This window comes from Electrophorus electricus, chromosome 14 (assembly GCF_013358815.1).
Source record: "Electrophorus electricus isolate fEleEle1 chromosome 14, fEleEle1.pri, whole genome shotgun sequence".
Taxonomy (NCBI): domain Eukaryota; kingdom Metazoa; phylum Chordata; class Actinopteri; order Gymnotiformes; family Gymnotidae; genus Electrophorus; species Electrophorus electricus.
Window position 1 is genome coordinate 10654586 of NC_049548.1, and position 17915 is coordinate 10672500.

General features: G+C 41.2%; 1 protein-coding gene across 2 annotated transcripts in view; it reads left to right on the forward strand.

Moving 5' to 3' along the window:
* Positions 1-733: 733 nt before the first annotated feature.
* Positions 734-17915, forward strand: part of lhpp (phospholysine phosphohistidine inorganic pyrophosphate phosphatase) — a 25638-nt gene continuing 8456 nt past the window's right edge. For both annotated transcript variants that reach the window (XM_027016789.2, XM_027016790.2), the window contains exons 1-6: positions 734-876; positions 1827-2014; positions 2729-2882; positions 3174-3237; positions 3441-3533; positions 3733-3824. In XM_027016789.2, the coding sequence (XP_026872590.2) occupies positions 746-876; positions 1827-2014; positions 2729-2882; positions 3174-3237; positions 3441-3533; positions 3733-3824 (722 nt within the window). In that variant the 5' untranslated portion in view covers positions 734-745. The remainder of the gene's footprint in view (positions 877-1826; positions 2015-2728; positions 2883-3173; positions 3238-3440; positions 3534-3732; positions 3825-17915) is intronic.

The window sequence follows — 17915 nt, forward strand, 5'->3', positions numbered from 1 at the left end:
GAGCTGTACAACAAAATACAAATACGCTTTGTAGTTTTTAGTATTTAATTTCCGAGGAATCCATATGATCATATAATAGCTGGAAATTTGAATTGATTTTACATGATAGTAAAATACTGCTTATTTGAAATTATGTTAACCTACAGTAAGACACCGGCACCCTAACCAGTCATATCGTTTTCTACTATATAAAAATAGCATCATTTTTATGCGCAGCACTGGACAGCATGATATAACTTATTCCAACTCAACTAATGAACTACGTTTTATTCATTCCATCAAACGAATTAATTCGCCTCGCATGAAACCCCAATATTTTACACGGAAAAACAACACGGCCCTTGAGCGGAGTACTCTGCCGTCTCAGCCTGGAGAAAGGCCTACTGGCGCGTTTCCTTCACCTTAACATCACATTTCATCACATAATGTTTTAGGGGCAAGTGATACATCAGTATAATACTTTGAAAGTGTCCAAACGTCTATGGTGCTGAACGGACAGCGCCAGAAAACAGATTGACACTTGAATTGTAGGTTGAATTTTTCAAAGGGTTCATTGTTCATTCAGTCGTTCGATATAATGCTAAAGGGGATACATATAAATTATTGTTGTTGACTGCTGCTAGCCCAAAGCCAATGAAAAAGAGTTGAAATTGAAATTAGTTCCGTGACGCTTCTGCTGATAAGAATAAACTACGTTTCCCAGAAAGCTCAGTCAGCACAGGCGCAGATTACAGTAGATATCACTATGGCCGACGATAAGTGGACGGATTGTGTGAACAATCTGAAAGGAGTTATTTTAGATATGTGTGGCGTCTTATATGACAGTGGAGAAGGTGGAGGATTTCCGATTGAAGGTTCTGTGGAAGCTGTGAAAAGGTCCATTTATTCTGTTGCTTCTAAGCGATTTCCGGACAGTTTAAATAACGTGTACTGAGTGAGACGTACTATTTTGTTCCATTTGAATATGAATCCCAGTTTCACTCGAATAGAATATCAGATTTAACACGGAATCGGTTGTTTGTGTGATTAGGTGCACATTTAATGTGTTATCTACATGGGTCCACGCGGTAACGTCGCCATAAGGCATATTTTGCCTCGCGCATGCGTTCAGAGACCTGCCAAAACTAATACTAGCTAGGCCTAATTTTAGAGCGATACCTAAGGTAGGCCTACCATTAAGCAGTGCTTTTAAAATGTTATTTATTTATTTAGATGCTGTGCGTTAATGGAATTCATATTTGTATAAAAACAGTAAATCAACTCAGACCTATATTTTATTTTCATACAATATTATCAAATATCAAGCTGTTGGACATTGTATTTGGATAGTCACAACACTGCACAGTTCAGTGTTTCCCCTGGTCCAACACACCTTATTACATTTTAGGTCTGTGCTATCATTTAAAAAATTGCAAGAAAAAAACAAAACAAAAAAAACAAACAAAAAACAAGCAACAACACAAAGTTAATTATGCAGTGTTGTTATTTTGTCATGGTTTCTGCTTCTGAGCCCTGGTTCCTCTCAAGGTTTTATCCTCTAACTCTTAGGGAATTTTCCTCTTGAGTTTTCCGTTATCTTCACTTGAATTTGCTGTAAATCAGGTTTCTGTAAAGCTGCTTTGTAACAGCATCTGTTGTAAAAAGCACTACACAATTGGAATTGAATTAAAAATGATCTGAGTGGGAGTCAGGTGAACCACTAAACTGTGCTGTCAGTGGCTCTTCAAGTTTCACATTTCCTGAAGGCTTGTAGTGATTATATTGTAACAGTATTCATGAAAATAGTGTCTCTGTACTACCTTACTAACTCATCATCTTTGGTGCAGGCTAAAGGCTTCCGACCTGCAGGTTCGTTTTTGCACCAATGAGACGCAAGCAACCCGGGAGAAGTTTGTCGCGAAGCTCCGTCGTATGGGCTTCGAGATCGACATCACTGAAGTGTTCTCACCTGCCCCCGCAGTAGTGGCTGTCCTAAAGGAGCGCGGTCTCCGACCCCACCTGCTGGTGCACGATGGTATGACAAGCACATTGTCCAAACATTTATCCGGGGATCTATCACACTGATCACATTTACATTTGCATTTAGCAGACATTCTTATCCAGAGCGTCTAACAAAAGTGATTTGTCATTTACTCATAGAATACATCCAATATACCAATGATCTAGAATACTGTAGAAATACAAGGATCACTGATGATGCCTAGAAGTACAAAATGCACAGGGTCTATCTTAAACAATGATAAGTGTAATAAATAATAAGTGCTAGAGTTTGTTAAACAACATCAGTGTAATAAACAATACCCTGCAATAAGTACTAATTTAGTCAGTCAATACAGATCACTGACTTCTCTGAGATTTGCTCACATTAGTTTCACCAAACAAAAGTCATGTTAGACTCGTGTATTTAGAGGAACAAAAGGAAAGAGTGAAAGAAAAGTACTGAACTTCAGTTGTACTCTGTGGATGGTGTGTACAAGACTTGCTAGTATTAGGTTTAGATGTGTATGATTACATCTTACATAATGAATGCCACATTAAACTTTATTCTTTTATTAATAAATGTGCAATAGGTGTTCTTTACACCTTTCATAAGGTAATACAGTTAATGTTCCAATCACTTTTGTAAAAATTAAACACTTAGTAGCATCATTATTTATGGTTACAACATGCTAGGTATTCAGTGGATTGTTGAGAAGAAAGTGTGTGTGTGTGTTTTACATCATTGCAGATGTGGTACCAGAGTTTGACAGTGTGGACAAGAACAATCCAAACTGCGTGGTTATCGGGGATGCTGCAGACTATTTCTCCTATCAGAACATGAATGCTGCATTCCGTGTTCTGATTGGACTGAAGAAGCCAGTGCTCTTCTCAATGGGCAGAGGGTACGTCATTCACAGTCACAGTGTACTGCATTGCTGAATTTTGTCTAATGGCTAAATTCAGGCTCATGTATTTTATGGAAAGTGATTGGTTGGAGTTCTTGTTTTCTCTTTACCTTAGCTTTGGTGTTTTTATAGTCTGTTATTGGGACTGTAAGTGAAAAGTTCTTAGAATGAAAAATTAAATCATGGCATTACCCCTGTCACATGCTTATTATCTGTGTCATAACCTTAAGAGCCTCAGAAAATCCTAGAAAACTCCTGACTGATCTTTAAACCACAATTCTTTTCTAGTCGTTACTATAAGGAGACGGACGGGCTAAAGCTGGATGTTGGAGTGTATATGAAAGCTCTGGAGGTGACTATGATCATTGTGAATCTACTCCAGTATACACAGTAGTCTCCATCTACTGTGAAAGCCTTACTGGGTATATTTTATCATACTTCTGAGCTCAGGAGCATTGTGCAGGACTTCACTTTTGCATAATTTACACTATAGGTTTATACTGAGCAAAAGTGAGAGACTACATTATGAATTTTGGGTGTGTTTGTGTGTTACAGTACGCATGTGATTTAGAGGCAGAGGTTGTGGGGAAACCTGCCCCCATGTTCTTTGAAGGTGTTCTGACAGACATGGGCATCCAGCCTCATGAGGTAAGACAGACACACTCATACACGCAGCAGAGTTACAGAATGACCAAAACAGTGAAATACACTAATCTTAAATGTTTGCTGTGATAATGCACTTCCTACATGTACAGACACCATATATAACGTTACATTCCTCCTTATAGGTCTTATCCTCTCTCTCTTGTCCTTTCACCCTCTCACTGTCCCTCTCTCTGGCTCTCAGGTAATAATGATTGGTGATGATCTTATGAATGATGTTGGCGGTGCTCAGCAGTGCGGCATGAAGGGGCTTCAGGTCAGGACAGGAAAATACAGGTTTGTATTCATACTGAGAGGCTCACTTGCCGTATCCTATCTGCAGGCCTAAACAGCCACATATGACACCTTAGCTATTTGCTTATTCTAACATACCTGGTGAGCAGTGCAGTACTGGGGCTCCCAGAAACACTTGGGAGACTGCACCATTTGAACCACTAGAGGGCACCAAAGCCCAGCACTTGAACATGGTGTGAGAACCAGTACAGATATTTGCGATTAGAGCTCTCTTGGGTTCAGTTTAACTGCAGAACCATATGGCTACCCATTCAAGCAGAGAGAAAGGGGAAGGAGGGTGAGAGTGCATGTGGGAGAGGAAGAGCACCTGGTGAATGTGTCAGTCTGGTCTCTTTGTTATTTTTTTTTGTTTAATCCCTAAAGAGTAAGTGTGTGCATGCATATATGTACGACAGTGAGAGAATGTGTTGAATGTGCGAGCCTTGAACACTGTTCTGTAATCCAAAGGAACTAGGCCTGTGTAATGGAACACTATGACATACACAGATGTGGGGTGTGTGTGTGTGTGTGTGTGTGTGTGTGTGTGTGTACGTGTGCTGCAGAGGTGTTTTTAGGTTTGATATGCTATATTTACCACTTTTATTTAAGGACTTTGTTAAGGGAATGTTCACAAAATTATAACTTCAGCTGTAGAATAGACAGACACACAGACACACATTCACAGTGCTTGAGTCAGTATCACATGCATCCTCTTATTCATTTACATATTCCCTGAATTATCTCCATTGTCAGCTCTTAGATTTTTTTTTTCATGGTCAACAACATTTGACCACGATAGACACTAACAAAATGTAACCTAAAAAATGGGGGGGGGGAGGGCCCAGACTGGTCTTTGTTCATCTGGGCTTTTTGGCGGGTTTAAGAGCCATCTGGAAATAAGCCTATTGTGTCATCCACCCCCTGACCAATCCCATCACTCCTGAAGTTTTCCACCAATCATATCCCTTCAGGGTCTTTTAGATGTAAAAAAAGTCTGTACAATTGACTTTGCAAAACCATCATATAGAAATATGTTTAAAATGTACATATTAGATTGTAATCTATTCAAAAGAGATGGTGGCTCACTTTATTATGTAATCTGGTTCACTTCTTGCCTGTCACTTGGATTTTACTTGAATGTTTATGCCCAGACAATGTTTAACTGCCTACTTTCACACTGTCTGCATATATCTAGGCATCAATGTGGTTTACAACACCCTTCAGTCAGTCAGCATTGGTAAAATCCCACATCTATTAGTGACTGGGATTATCTTTAATAAAATGTCAGTTCACACTAACAAGTGACCGAGTTGGAATTTCCTAATAAAATCAAGCAGTGCCAGAATCCAGCCAGAGCCTAGCTCCACAGGAAGTGCTGACATTCACCTTTCATAAGATGTCTATGTGTTCCATCAATTTCACACATGTCCAAACATTTGGAAAGCAGTTCACACACTTAATCTTGAGCGATAGAGATAAAAAAAGAGAGAGAGAGAGAGGCGGAGAGAGGGTGTGGACATCGTGCTAGGCCTGTATATATGGGGATATAAAGGCTCATAAATACTGGTGATTTATGGGGTGTGCCTGACAGACAGTGAGTAACATTTGGGGTCTGCACTGTGCATTTGATTCACTATCTTATGTTCGCCTTTCTTCATGGACACATTAATTTCCACACACACAAACATACACACACATACTGTACACACAAAATAATGCATGTGATGGTGAAATGACCAACACATGGATGCAAATATTTTGCATATATATCCACACTCGCATGTCTGACTTTCTGTCTCTTTCCTTCTCTCACACACACTGTGGTTGTTTGAAAGGTTCACTGGCGTCAGAACTGGCCCCATGTGTGCACTCTTGTGTGAGTGTGTATTGCTGGAGAGAATGGCTAGTCTGTGTAAATGCATCCATGTGTTTTACGAGGAACCACAAATGCTGCGTATCACGAGTGAACTGAGATTTTCTAACGTGAGCAAGCGCAGGGGAATGGACACCAAAGCCCTGCACTGCGTGATGTCATCGCCCTATGAGCAGCACCAGTGCCCTTTGGCTGTGAAACGAGGGAAGTAAAGTCCCTCGATGCTGGCATACACTCCTGATTTACTGCAGTATTTACAGGGTGAGGTTTTCAGAAATGTTTAAGCAGTCTGTCTAGTCGTTGACTTGTGCTAGATGATGTCTGTTTTACTTAATTTGAAAATCTTAACACTCTTTGTCTCCCGTTGTTTCTAATTTTTTTCTTTTACTTATTTGGCTTTTTTATGGTTCTGAGTGGGCTGTCAGCATTTGTGCTCATGAAGCTGCTTTTGTCATATAAACTGCAGATTCCATTCCTCTTCATGAAGCTATGCAAGAGTTTAAGACATTTGACCTGTAAATACCAGGATGTTAATACTAATTTAGTCTGATGCTGGAGTGTTCTAATTGGGGGGCTTTACAATGTATAAGGTGATAATGTGACACAGGCTGCCTGTTTTTTGCCCAGTACAAATTTAATGGAGCAAACATATTTTCTGTATGTTTCACTGAGTTTTAAAACAATAACAGTAGAAGAATGCTTCTAAAATAGGATGCAGAGCAAAATGAGCTCCCACAGGGCATAGAACAGGGAATAGTTCAAAATTTTCTAGTACAAGCGCAAGCTTAACCTTTGACCCTAAGTCACTAACAGTCCTTACTCCATTTGTACCTCTGTCAACACGAGTTGGTGTGGACATGGCTTGTACAGTTTCACTTACATACACCACACAGTCTGTCCCTGCTAATATAAATATGGAGGACATGGTGTTTGTGTGATGCTTTAAACCATTTGAGAGATTTAGAGCTGTGCTAGTTCAGTGAATCTGGCCATGACAAGAAGCAATGACTGCCTCCGTGGGATATTTGGATAAGAAACACAGCTGTTGCCACGGCAGCCAAATGCTGACCAGGCCTGGCTGTCCAAGAGACCCACTGGGGTTTTGCTTCAAAGAGCACAGAGGGCAAGAATAGAAACCCGGGCTTTTTTTTCTTTCAGTCAAGATTGTATGGTGAGCCAAGGTCAGACAAACTTTCTCACACACACACACACAAAAAAACAAAATCATCCTGAGACTGAAGATGTTATACTGAAAAATGTTCATACTGAAAATTGTACATTTTGGCCACCAAAATTAATAATTATGTAAAATGAATAAATCTTTCAGTTTGCATGTTTAAAATGGAACATTAAGGACTCTAGTCTGTAGATTAAAACACAAGATATTCAAAATCATAAATATTAATAAGACGGGTCATAAAATCTCATTACATAGTCAATGCCTTAGTCAGCATCTGCAATTTTAGCAAGTGTTGTCATTATAAGTGTATATCAAGACATCTGCCTCAACTAGACTAGCTGGTCAGACTACACTAGTCTTGTTTTTGTCTTTTCTTTCAAAGAAAAACAATAACTCTACAAAATATGACTGTCAAGGCAAGAAGAATTCAAACGATTAGGCAACTCCATTTTTTATGTTGTATAGCAGTACTGTCTTGTCGTGGTATTTTACCCATTAAGTCATTCCTTCCCATTTACACCTATGGGTGTGTGCACGCATGTGCGTGCACGTGTTTATGACCTGCATAATGTGTGCACTTAAACCCTGTTCTGATGGCTCTTTGAGATTATGCTTACTCTGAGAACAAAAGCAACTTGGGGCTAATCGCTAACTGCGAATCACTGTAATGCAACTACAGAATCTTGAAGGCTCTCTCCTGCAATGCAGAGATGAGGGAGATTTGCCTCCAAACGAGAATCCACTTTCCCATAGCGAGCTTTAACAAGCTCCCCCATTAAATCAGACATCCCTTGGGACTCTTAATGCTTAAGGGATTTCTAAAGTGAGCTAAACGAAGACAAGACTGCTTTAAGATAAATACTTGAATCTGGGCCCATGTTTAACCACCATTTCCTGGTCTGAGATCAGGTCCCCCTCTTTCCAAATAATTTAACCCATTAGGATGTGAACAGTGGAAAGTGATCCTACATTAGCTCTCTTGAAACCTTCATTAACTCGGGATCTTGATTTGTGATTGTTGCTGATAAGTGTTGATATGGTGTCTGGTGCTGAATGTTGATGTTGGCGCTGCTGAGTTTGGGTTAGGTCCTACCTGTGGTGTGTGGAGCTGAATGTTGATGTTGACATTGCTGATTTCGGATTAGGTCCTACCTGTTGTGCAGGGGGCAATGCCAGAGTTTTTTTTAAAAATGGCCTTCCATGTGGCTATGTTATACATTTGGAGTTTGTTTTCCTATGCAATGGCTGATTTATGCCATCCTTGCTACCTGACGCTCAGAGCGTTTTTTTCTTTTCTGGTTTTCAGTTCAGACATGGGAGAACGGGTTGTTTTAGTTATCAAATTAGCACTTTTAATGAGCGTCTGTTTGAAGCCTGTTGCACCACTGCAAATGAGGGATCCAGTATCCCCCCACTGGCCCAGTCCTCTTATCTTCAAGAGCGTGCCTCAGCACAGCAGTACACACACAGGATGCCACGCTTTGAAGCACTGTTGGGGAAAGTCCTCCTCACGCTCTGATCTTAGAACAGCCAGAAGGTCCCTCGCTTAACTGGAAAGGGCAGGGCTGCATTTGGAAATGGCTGACCTAGGATCCATGTAAGGTTCTCCTCAGAGCCTTTGAAGCCCTGAGAGAACAGCTTGGAAAGGCCTCTTTGGGAGGTGAACTTTGTTTACGTGTAATGATGGTAGTGGTGACTGCTTCATGAAAGAATCTAAGATAGTAACAGCATGCTACATGCTATTACCTTCTACAAACAATTTCTTCACTGACTGGAAAAAGGAAATGGTGGGTAGCCTCCTGGAGTGCTTGGTTGCTCTGTATTCTGTTGGGTCACACACTCCCATGACCACATGTCTTTTGTTTCAAAGAGACGGAGAGAGAAGTACACACATATTACAACAGAAGCTGTTCATCAGGTAACATCACAGTGGCATCCAAAGAAAGTGTCTGAAAAGAAACAATTGCGGCTTAGGAAATCTGAGAATTTGCTCTTTCAGTCCAAGCTGACATCTTACGACCATAAACTATGGTTCTAGATTAAAGTTGGACCCTGGTCATTTCCAGTCTTTTAGCGTTGTTTTAATGAAGCGGTCATGTTAAGACCTCAAGCCCTGATCCACCCAGCCTACATTTGCCCAGTGCTTACCCATTTGTAACCTCTATCTAGTCTTCAGTGACTAGCCTGGGAATGGTTTGTGGGCATGTTCCAAGGCCCTCTGTACGTACTAATCCTCTTCTCTCATTTTTTACCTTTTCTTGTACCTTTCTTCAACATACCTTATCCATCTCTACCAGCCCTCTGGACTCTCTTGCTATTCTGCCAAAGAAAACAAGAACTACCTGCAGCTCTGGCTCGAGGGCACCATAGCAGTACCAAGAACTACTGCTGATATGTTCTGCCCCAACAGCTGCCAGCTGAGAGAGAGAGGAAGAGAAAAATACATGAAGAAAGAATGGCCCTTGTAGTATCTTTAGTGTGTGAGAACAATCTGATATAACCACCAGTAACAGAACTGTTGATGGTTCCCTTTTCTCTGTTTCTCCAAGCTGAGGAAGATCACTTTGTCCTTTGTAATTTACACCAGCACGCAAAGTAAAATCCTTTCTTCCGAGCCACCACAACCTGCATTCTATCCCACTTTGTATGAAGAATTCCTTCTCGTGTACACCTGTAATTACTTTCCAGCACAGCTCAGCTGTGTGTATAATGGTGAGCTGCAGTGGGGTTTGAGCTGCTTCATAGAGAAGTAAAGCATATTCACAGTAAGCTGTACTTGCAGCTGAATGCTGTCTGATTACAGTCTCTCTCTGAATGTTAACACTCAACATTAGGCCTCAGTCTTGCCTTTGCATACGTCTCCCCCCTGACACTCAATAGCTTTCTGCTTTAGTCACACTAAGACTCCCAGTTATCATTTAATGGCTTGAAGCCTTGGACTGAATTTCATTTACATATACTTGTGTTTGGAAAATAGGTAGTGGCTTTACCGGTGTCCTCTGGCTCTAAGTGGGACACACAATCCTGAGAAGAGGCTGGGGACCTCCCATGACCTCCCCCGGGTCCTAGTCAGTATCACCACTGATAAATCCAAAATCCATGTGCACACCGACTTCCTCTCACATCGATGAATGTGAACCTGGTGCAGCAGGTGCATCATGCACATACACTCACACAAACATCCATGATAGGTGAACAAGATGGCTGCCTCTACATTGCTCAGCTCTGCTCTTTCTCTCTGTTAAGCAGGTCTGGCTAGGTGATAAAAGTCCCATGCTCCCCAGGCAGGGGCTGTGCAGACTAAACACTCCCTGGAGCTCTCTTGTCGAGGGAAAGACGAGCCTTGCCTGTCTTGTTTGCCCACTCTCTCAGACAGTTCAGCCTGAAGCTAGGTTCTAGGCCTCCACCCCCCACCCCCCTTGTCTATACCTGATCCTGACACACAGAGTAAGAAATGGTCATGTCAACAAAAAGAGGAAAGAAAAAGGACTGAAAGGTGATGGGACAGAAAGAGCACTGGGACATGTGTAAACAGTTTGAGGTATAACGTTTGCCTTCCTTTCCAGATGTAGCTATATAAGTACATTTTTATTGTGCAGTACCATATAAATGGTTTTGAGCTTGAGTTCCTCTTGAAGTCATTGTTCAAATGTAGAGAGCTCTGGACTTTGCAAATGTACTGTTACTGTAGGCAACATTCCATAGGAACACACCTGTGTTTGTTCAGCACTCTCTCTCTCTCTCACTCAGATATTCTTGCATGTATATAAAACCCTTTTTGTGTACACAACTATTAATTTGCAACATTAAATGCTGTGCCTCTAATCTCTCAGCATGCTGTAACGGGTCCTCTGGGGCATCTTATAGTTTGCCTGTTCATAAACCTTGAATCTTGGAGCAGCAAGCTTGATATGGGATCATATCTCCATTCTGTCTCTGCTAATCATGTTCATTATGCATAAAGCAAAACTGATCCTGATAGAGCACTGAGTACTGGCTAGTGCTTATCTTTTGGTGCCTTTTGGTATCTTTCAGCTTTTAATGTTAAATGCCAAACTGGCCCGGTAGTATTGCCGATTCAGATAAACTGAACATACTGGTCTGGAGCATAGTGGTCTGATCATACCAATCTGATCCGTCATTTTGAATTTCCCAGAAACAAACCCTCATTCATGAGGTGTTTCATGTATACAGGATACAGGCCTACAGGCTTCACTGAGAAAACCAAAATATCTGTTGAACCATCTTTCATCTGGGCCTCATGCAAATCATTGAACACCTGGGGCAGTGTGTGTGTAGCAGTGTGTGGGAGTTCTGCATTCTTACCTCAAGTTCCCCATTTCTTCTCCATGTGTTTAAAAAGAATTATGACAGGCATAGAGTATGACCCAGTCCTTCATGCTACAACATTCCATCCAGACACCAAATTTCTGTGCTTCTGTTTGTAGTCCTTTACATTTCTATGCTAATGTTACTAACAGGAAATTAGAGTTAGTAGGGACACAAGTTGACACAGCTGTACCTTCACTATGTCCTCTCTGAAACCTTAATGAAAGATAGGTAACTGTTTTTGCCATTGGACATCTGAAGTGTTTTGTGAGTGTTTGTGTATGTGTATCTGTCCTGGAACACTGGTAGAACTGGATGTGATGCTATGATAGAAGACTAGTAATGACATTGTGTTCTTAATGCTGCTTTTGCATTTACTTTACTCACATCGTGGTTTATGAGCTGTTTTTCAAGAATCAGTGGAGAGAGAATAGAGAGTTTATAAGACTATAATAGGAATAAATCCTACAAACTTTCATTCCTTTTCCTTGTGAGAAACTCATCAGAGCAACTTTTGTGATCAGTTGCTTAGGGAGATGGATGGTAGGACTGACCCTGGACCAGAATTAAGATGCATGATAATTACAGAGTATAGCCTTCAGATATTTTTCAATGATCCCTTCTGAGTTTTCTTGTCTTTAATCAGCAGTGGTATGTCAAGCCTGTCGCTTTCCAAAGTCACACATTAGATCTGTAATGCAGTGCAGCTTTTCAAGACCACTGTTGTTGAATATAAACAGTTAATACTGTTTGCATGATGCATGTTTTTGAAACATGCTAACAAAAACAAGGAAGCAGCTCTTGGTTTAAGAAAACATACCATTACCCACACAGTATGTCTGATGTTCAGAAGGGTTGGTGGAAGAAGCAATGTACTAGCGCTTTGGCTGCTGGTTTTGATGCAACATTTATCAACCACAACCACATCAGAGTCTACTGCTTGCACTTGTGGATTTCTGTAACACAAACTTTCTGTTTCTATAAGAAATGCAGAAATACTAATTGTTTAAATAACATTTAATAAGGCATGGGACATATAGGGGTATCATTTAATTTGTAGTGTCACAACAGAATACTCTACCTCAACTTCCAATTAGATTGCAACATTGACGGCAGGGAGGGAGCAAGAGGCGAGTAAAGGTTTGGAGAGTCTTTATTCTCCATAAAAAGCTCAACGCTTGCAAATGCAAATTAAAAGCTGATTAGGCAGCAGTAAATGCTCAATATGCAATTACAGCTACACAAGTCAAAATGGTGCTCGGAAGCAAGCACAGGATGACGGGCAGCACACGGCACCGACGACAGCTACCTGTGGACTTTAAATAGTGGGAATAGCAGAAGAGGGTAAATGCGGAACAGGTGCTTGTGATTATCAGTAACTGGGAGATTGGAAACAGATTGGGTGTGTGTGTGTGTGTGTGTGTGTGTGTGTGTGTGTGTGGGCGGGCGTGTCCTTCCTGCTGGGGGGTTGGCGCACAGTGACTGCTTGTTTGTGTGTTTTGTTTCACACATTTCTGTGTAAAACAACAAAACATCATAAAACAACAAGAACTGGATACATAAAGTCACACAAAGACATGTCAAGTCTAGTCCTTGGATTCATGAACAGGGGATACTCCACTGAAAATCCCAAAGCATGTTCCCAAAGTCGAATCCTGGAACACTATAGTACTGCGCAGTGTCTGAGTTGTCATCTGGTGTGTTAGAGCAGGGCACTGCTGAAAGTACCAGGACTAGCAGGTTTCTTTTTTGCAATGACTATCCAACACTTAAAAAGGGGGGGAAACCCATCTAATCTTGGTGAAGGACTTGGAGCATAAGCCTTGAGCTCTAGCCAATGTCTGGGCCCAGATTATGGTATTAAAACCCAACCTGAACAGGACAGTGACAACACCCACATTTCTCTCTTCTAGTCAAGGGGAACATAGATCATTTAATCAAGTGCGTGAACATTTAACAAATGAATACAGGGAACTCTAAAGAGCCAGTGTAACGAGTGGTAGCCTTTGAATAGTTAGTGGCTCACTTAAGTCAATCTGTGGTGGCAGCGTTAGCATGCAGTGACCTAGCACAGCCAGCCTGCACGTTCGTGCTGTCATCTTATCTTTTTACGAGATTAGTCAGCTCTTGGGTGTTTTCTCATTATGGTGTCAGCTCATGAGCATTTGGCAGCTGTGAAACCATCCAGCGCCACTTTATGGGAAGGAAACTCGTCTTCCCACAGTGGCTCTTGCCCGCAAGGCCGAAATTAGCGCAAGAGCTGTGACGGATATGTTGGAGTGCATGCAAACTGCGTACATTTTCATTGCCTTCGTCACACATCCTGGCCTAACTCAGAAGCAATCAAACATTTTTCAGCTAATTTAAGACCACAGGTGAACACTGCTAGTTCTGGGGGATTAATGCATTGTCCAGTTCTAAAACATGTGATTCAGGTCATCAGGTAATAATTAAACCCTTGACATATGTTAGAGCAGAGCCATACAGGACTGTGTTCTAGATTATGCTTAATAGTTCTCAAACTCTGGTTCAGTTTTTTTAAAAACAGTTTGAACTGAAATCAAAGTTGTCTGGAGTTGATCGATTTTGTACATTTGGGAACCTGAGCCACTCTGAGAAGTGTGTACGAAAAGGAACTGAACCCTGGCCCAAATGCAAATTGTGATTCATAGAACTGCAGTAGCTTGAATATGATTAAGATTTTGCCAACTGAAAACAAGTACTCCTTATCCATGTTATGCTAAGATGCTAAAGGACTTTAAGAGAAAGTCATTGGGTATTCAGTAAAGTAGAAGAACAGGATCCCCTAATTAGGGGGGACTTTTATCTGACATACCTAGTACCACAAAAATGAAAATATCTTGCTATTTTATACTTTATGTAATGAAGGATGTGTTGTAGGAATCACCAAGGAGCTTTTAGACAAAGTGACTGTGTGTGTGTGTGTGTGTGTGTGTGTGTGTGTGTGTGTGTGTGTGTGTGTGTGTGTGTGTGTGTGTGTGTGTGTGTGTGTGTGTGTGTGTAAAAGAGAAGGAGGAACATAAACTGAGGGCATCTGAGGTGTGTGTGTGTTGATTCGTGTATGTCACAATTGCAATTAAAGTTCTATGGATGTGGGTGAGGTGATACTGAAACAAAACACCACTTTAGTTTGTTGTTCTTTCTCCATTCCAACCCAGACCAGTGCGTCATCAGCACCAAAAATACACTCATTGTGTGTCAGGGCCGCCTGTTTGTTTGCAAGTCAACAAATGGACGGATGTGGAGGAAAAGGAGTGAACGAGAGGGAGGAAGAGCGATAGAGAAAAAGAGAGAGCGAGAGAGAGAGCGAGAGAGTGTGAGCGAGGTGCACTAAGGTCATCTATGCTTTAGAAATGCTCAAACAAAATAGTGTCTGACAGCAAGGGTTCCAGTATCACTCTGGGGAGCGTGTGGCTGGTGCTGAGCTTTTGCTCAGAGCAACGGGCTCTTCCTTTTACACGCTCCTCCTTTTTCTTTTCCAAGCTTATGTTCATCCACACACAACAGCAACGGTAACAGCAACTTGCCGCAAAAGAAAGCCATAGCAATGCTCTATATTAATGCCTATAGTTTATTTAAGTAGATGTCATCCCTGAAAGAGATACTCTTTGCTTTCAGTAAGCAGCGTTCTAGAATGCTGGTTCGGCTGCGCGAGATTTCTGGTCTACATAGATTCTAAAAGCTAAACTTCATTAGTTATTGGAGCATTAAGTCGCTCAATGGTGGTCTTGCAGCGATTTACCATGGCTAAGGAGTGCTGTTTAACACGGATCAAAGATAAAATGACTGTGATGCACAACCTTGAGTGGTTTACTGCTTTTATAAAATGGTGACAAAATACACCAATGTTCAATAAATAATTTAATTTATGATGAATAGAAATGTAAGCAAACAGTTCTTCCACAAATCAGTGTACAGTAGGCTGTGGTTGCCAAGAAGTGAGGGTTTTAATGGTTTTTGATACCTTGGTACATTAATACATAATTTATAATGAATAAAAATGTAAATAAACAGTTCCTCCACAAAACAATGTCATTTATTAACAGTAAGCTACAGTTGCCAAGAAACATGAGGATTTTAATTGTTTTTAATACCTTGGCACATTAATACAGAGCTCAATTGTAGTTATGTATTTTACAATGACTTGAAATGAGTCAGCCAATCTGTTTTCTGAACTGGAAGTCTCCATTTTATATTCTGTAATTAACTACTATAGACCTGTGTTCTATGTTTGCCATGCCCTCTCTCTTTCATCTTTTCTGTAGCTTGGTGCTAAAGGCCCATAAGTAGTTACTAGCACCATTAGGCAACACAGTGAACATATTATGACAAAATAAAAAAAATTTAAAAACCCTCCAAACATCTGCTTGAAATGTCGAAATGTTATTTGATCTATGGGAGATGAGGCTCAGTCCTTTCGTCATATTTTCTTTTTGATAGGCCAAATTTCCCTCAAAAGCAGTGAAGCAACTCTCATCTCCCTGCTTTCTGCTCTTTCTGTTCCTAGGGTGTTATTTTTGGATTACTATTGATTACTTTTCCCTTCTTGTTCCTGCTTAAGAGTGAAGCTTAATGGAGGGGGGGGGGGGGGGGGTGATATCAGGGTTTCTGTACTACTGCCTGAGTAAGTGGAAGTGCATAATGGGGGTCTAATTGGCACTGCTTGCTGCTCAATACAAGGATTATTATAATGTGATATGTTTGATGATGTCTGTTTGTTGAATTTGGCTGGGGGTTTTTTGTTTGTTTTTTTCTTGGCTAGGCTTCATACATTGTTGTAATAGGTTTGAGAGGCAGAGTGATTACCATTTCAAAGATTATTGTGTGTGGTCATCGTGCGTGCGTTTGTTCGTGTGAGGGTCGATGGGAGATGACTCTGCCGAAGTATAGACATGTCAGTGCACTAATGTTCATCCACAGCAATTAATGGATTTCTCGAGCACTGCAGGGACACCATTGCAGAGTTTTAACTCTGATGAGCTATTTCCTCATCGAACTGCACACACCCCTCACACAGGTCAGATTTTCCTCAGACTCCAAACAATCCAACACATACATCTACTCTGCCATATAACCTTATTCATGTGTTACAAAATAAATATCACCTTAAATTTGTTGCTACACCTACATGGTTTTTAGGGACACTGGTTAACAAAACTCCATCTGTAACATCTAAAACATTTTAATTAGCTGAATAAAGATAAGAGCAGGTTTGGATTTGACTGGGACCCACAAGCAAATGTTTTGTCTAGCTTTACTAACTAGCTCAAGCAAACAGGTAGAATGAATTTGAGACATCAACTGGTTTATGCAGGTGTTTACTTCATGAACTTTGCACTTATATTCATGGCATTTAGCTGACACTTTTATCTAAAGCAACTGAGGGTTAAGGGCCTTGCTCAGGGGCCCAACAGTGGCAACTTGGCAGTGGTGGTGTTTACACCAGCAACCTTCTGATTGCAAGGCAAGTTCCTTAACCACTGAGCTACCACTCCCTTGAAATTTATATACATCTGATTGTTTATGCTTCTCTATTCCATGCAAAAGGTGGACCTGAGGGTGTCCGCGGGGGGCAGCATGCTGCTTGGCCCTTTGCCTCAGTGCTGTTGGGCATCTCATCTCTTTTCAGTGGCTTCTGCTAAGCATTTTGTCAGAATGAGATGAGAGTGAGATGTGTCCACAGGAAGCAGATTTCAGATCAGCAGTTAGGAGCTGTTTCTCCTCCAGCCGTATCATTACACTGGCTGCTCCACCTCTCCCAAGGGTGTAGTGAGATCCACCACTTCTATAAATACTATACTGTATCTTTACAGAGAGGATGATGATGGAAACAGCAACACAGAATCACTCTGCCCCCACCTTATCTTTCTCCCTTTCTTTCCCTCCCTATTCCTGATTGTCTCTCTCATTCCTCTCTCATGTGTCTATAACCCTTTTTTCCAGAAGTGCCCCTGACCATCTCTCACTGGGCCTGCACAATATCACGACTCTTATTCTGAATTCTGAGTTCTGAATGATATCATATTCTCACCCTCAAGGCTGAGATCACCCTTGGTGACCTAGTAGCAATAACACACACACACACACACACAGTGGGTGTGCATGTGAGGGTGTGGGTGTAAGGGAGAGAATAACAGCAACTTTTTGAGCCTTTGCTCCTTCTTGCTGAGAAGGAAGAGGCGTATTACACACTCTCATGTTCCTATGATACCATGATAATGAGACCAATCATAAATGCATTATAGAGAGAAAGAGACAGAAGGACAGGGAGGCAGGGAGGGAGAGAGAGAAGCTGAAGCCATTATAGTGATGAAATCAGATGCAGAACCCATCTTACCTGTTTGGAATTGCTAGTTTATGACTAGGGCCTGGTCAGTTGGGTACATGGATAAAAGACCATGATGAAAAGGATAGTCATGAGCAGAGGCCATTTACACATATAATGCTTGAACTGCTGTGATTCTGCAACAAACTAGAAAAGATGACCAATGTAATATTGTAAAATAAATTAATTTAGAGTTGGACTTTGTTAAGTTTGATTAGACTAAAAGCCTTGTCTTGTCATTAGTGTGAGGGCTTTAGGACCCTGGGGCACAGAGTGCAGTCAGAGAGCCCTTTGACCCCACTGCTGCCTGCACACAACACCCCTATAGACATGTTTAATAGGTCAAAAGGTCAGGATGGGGCATGG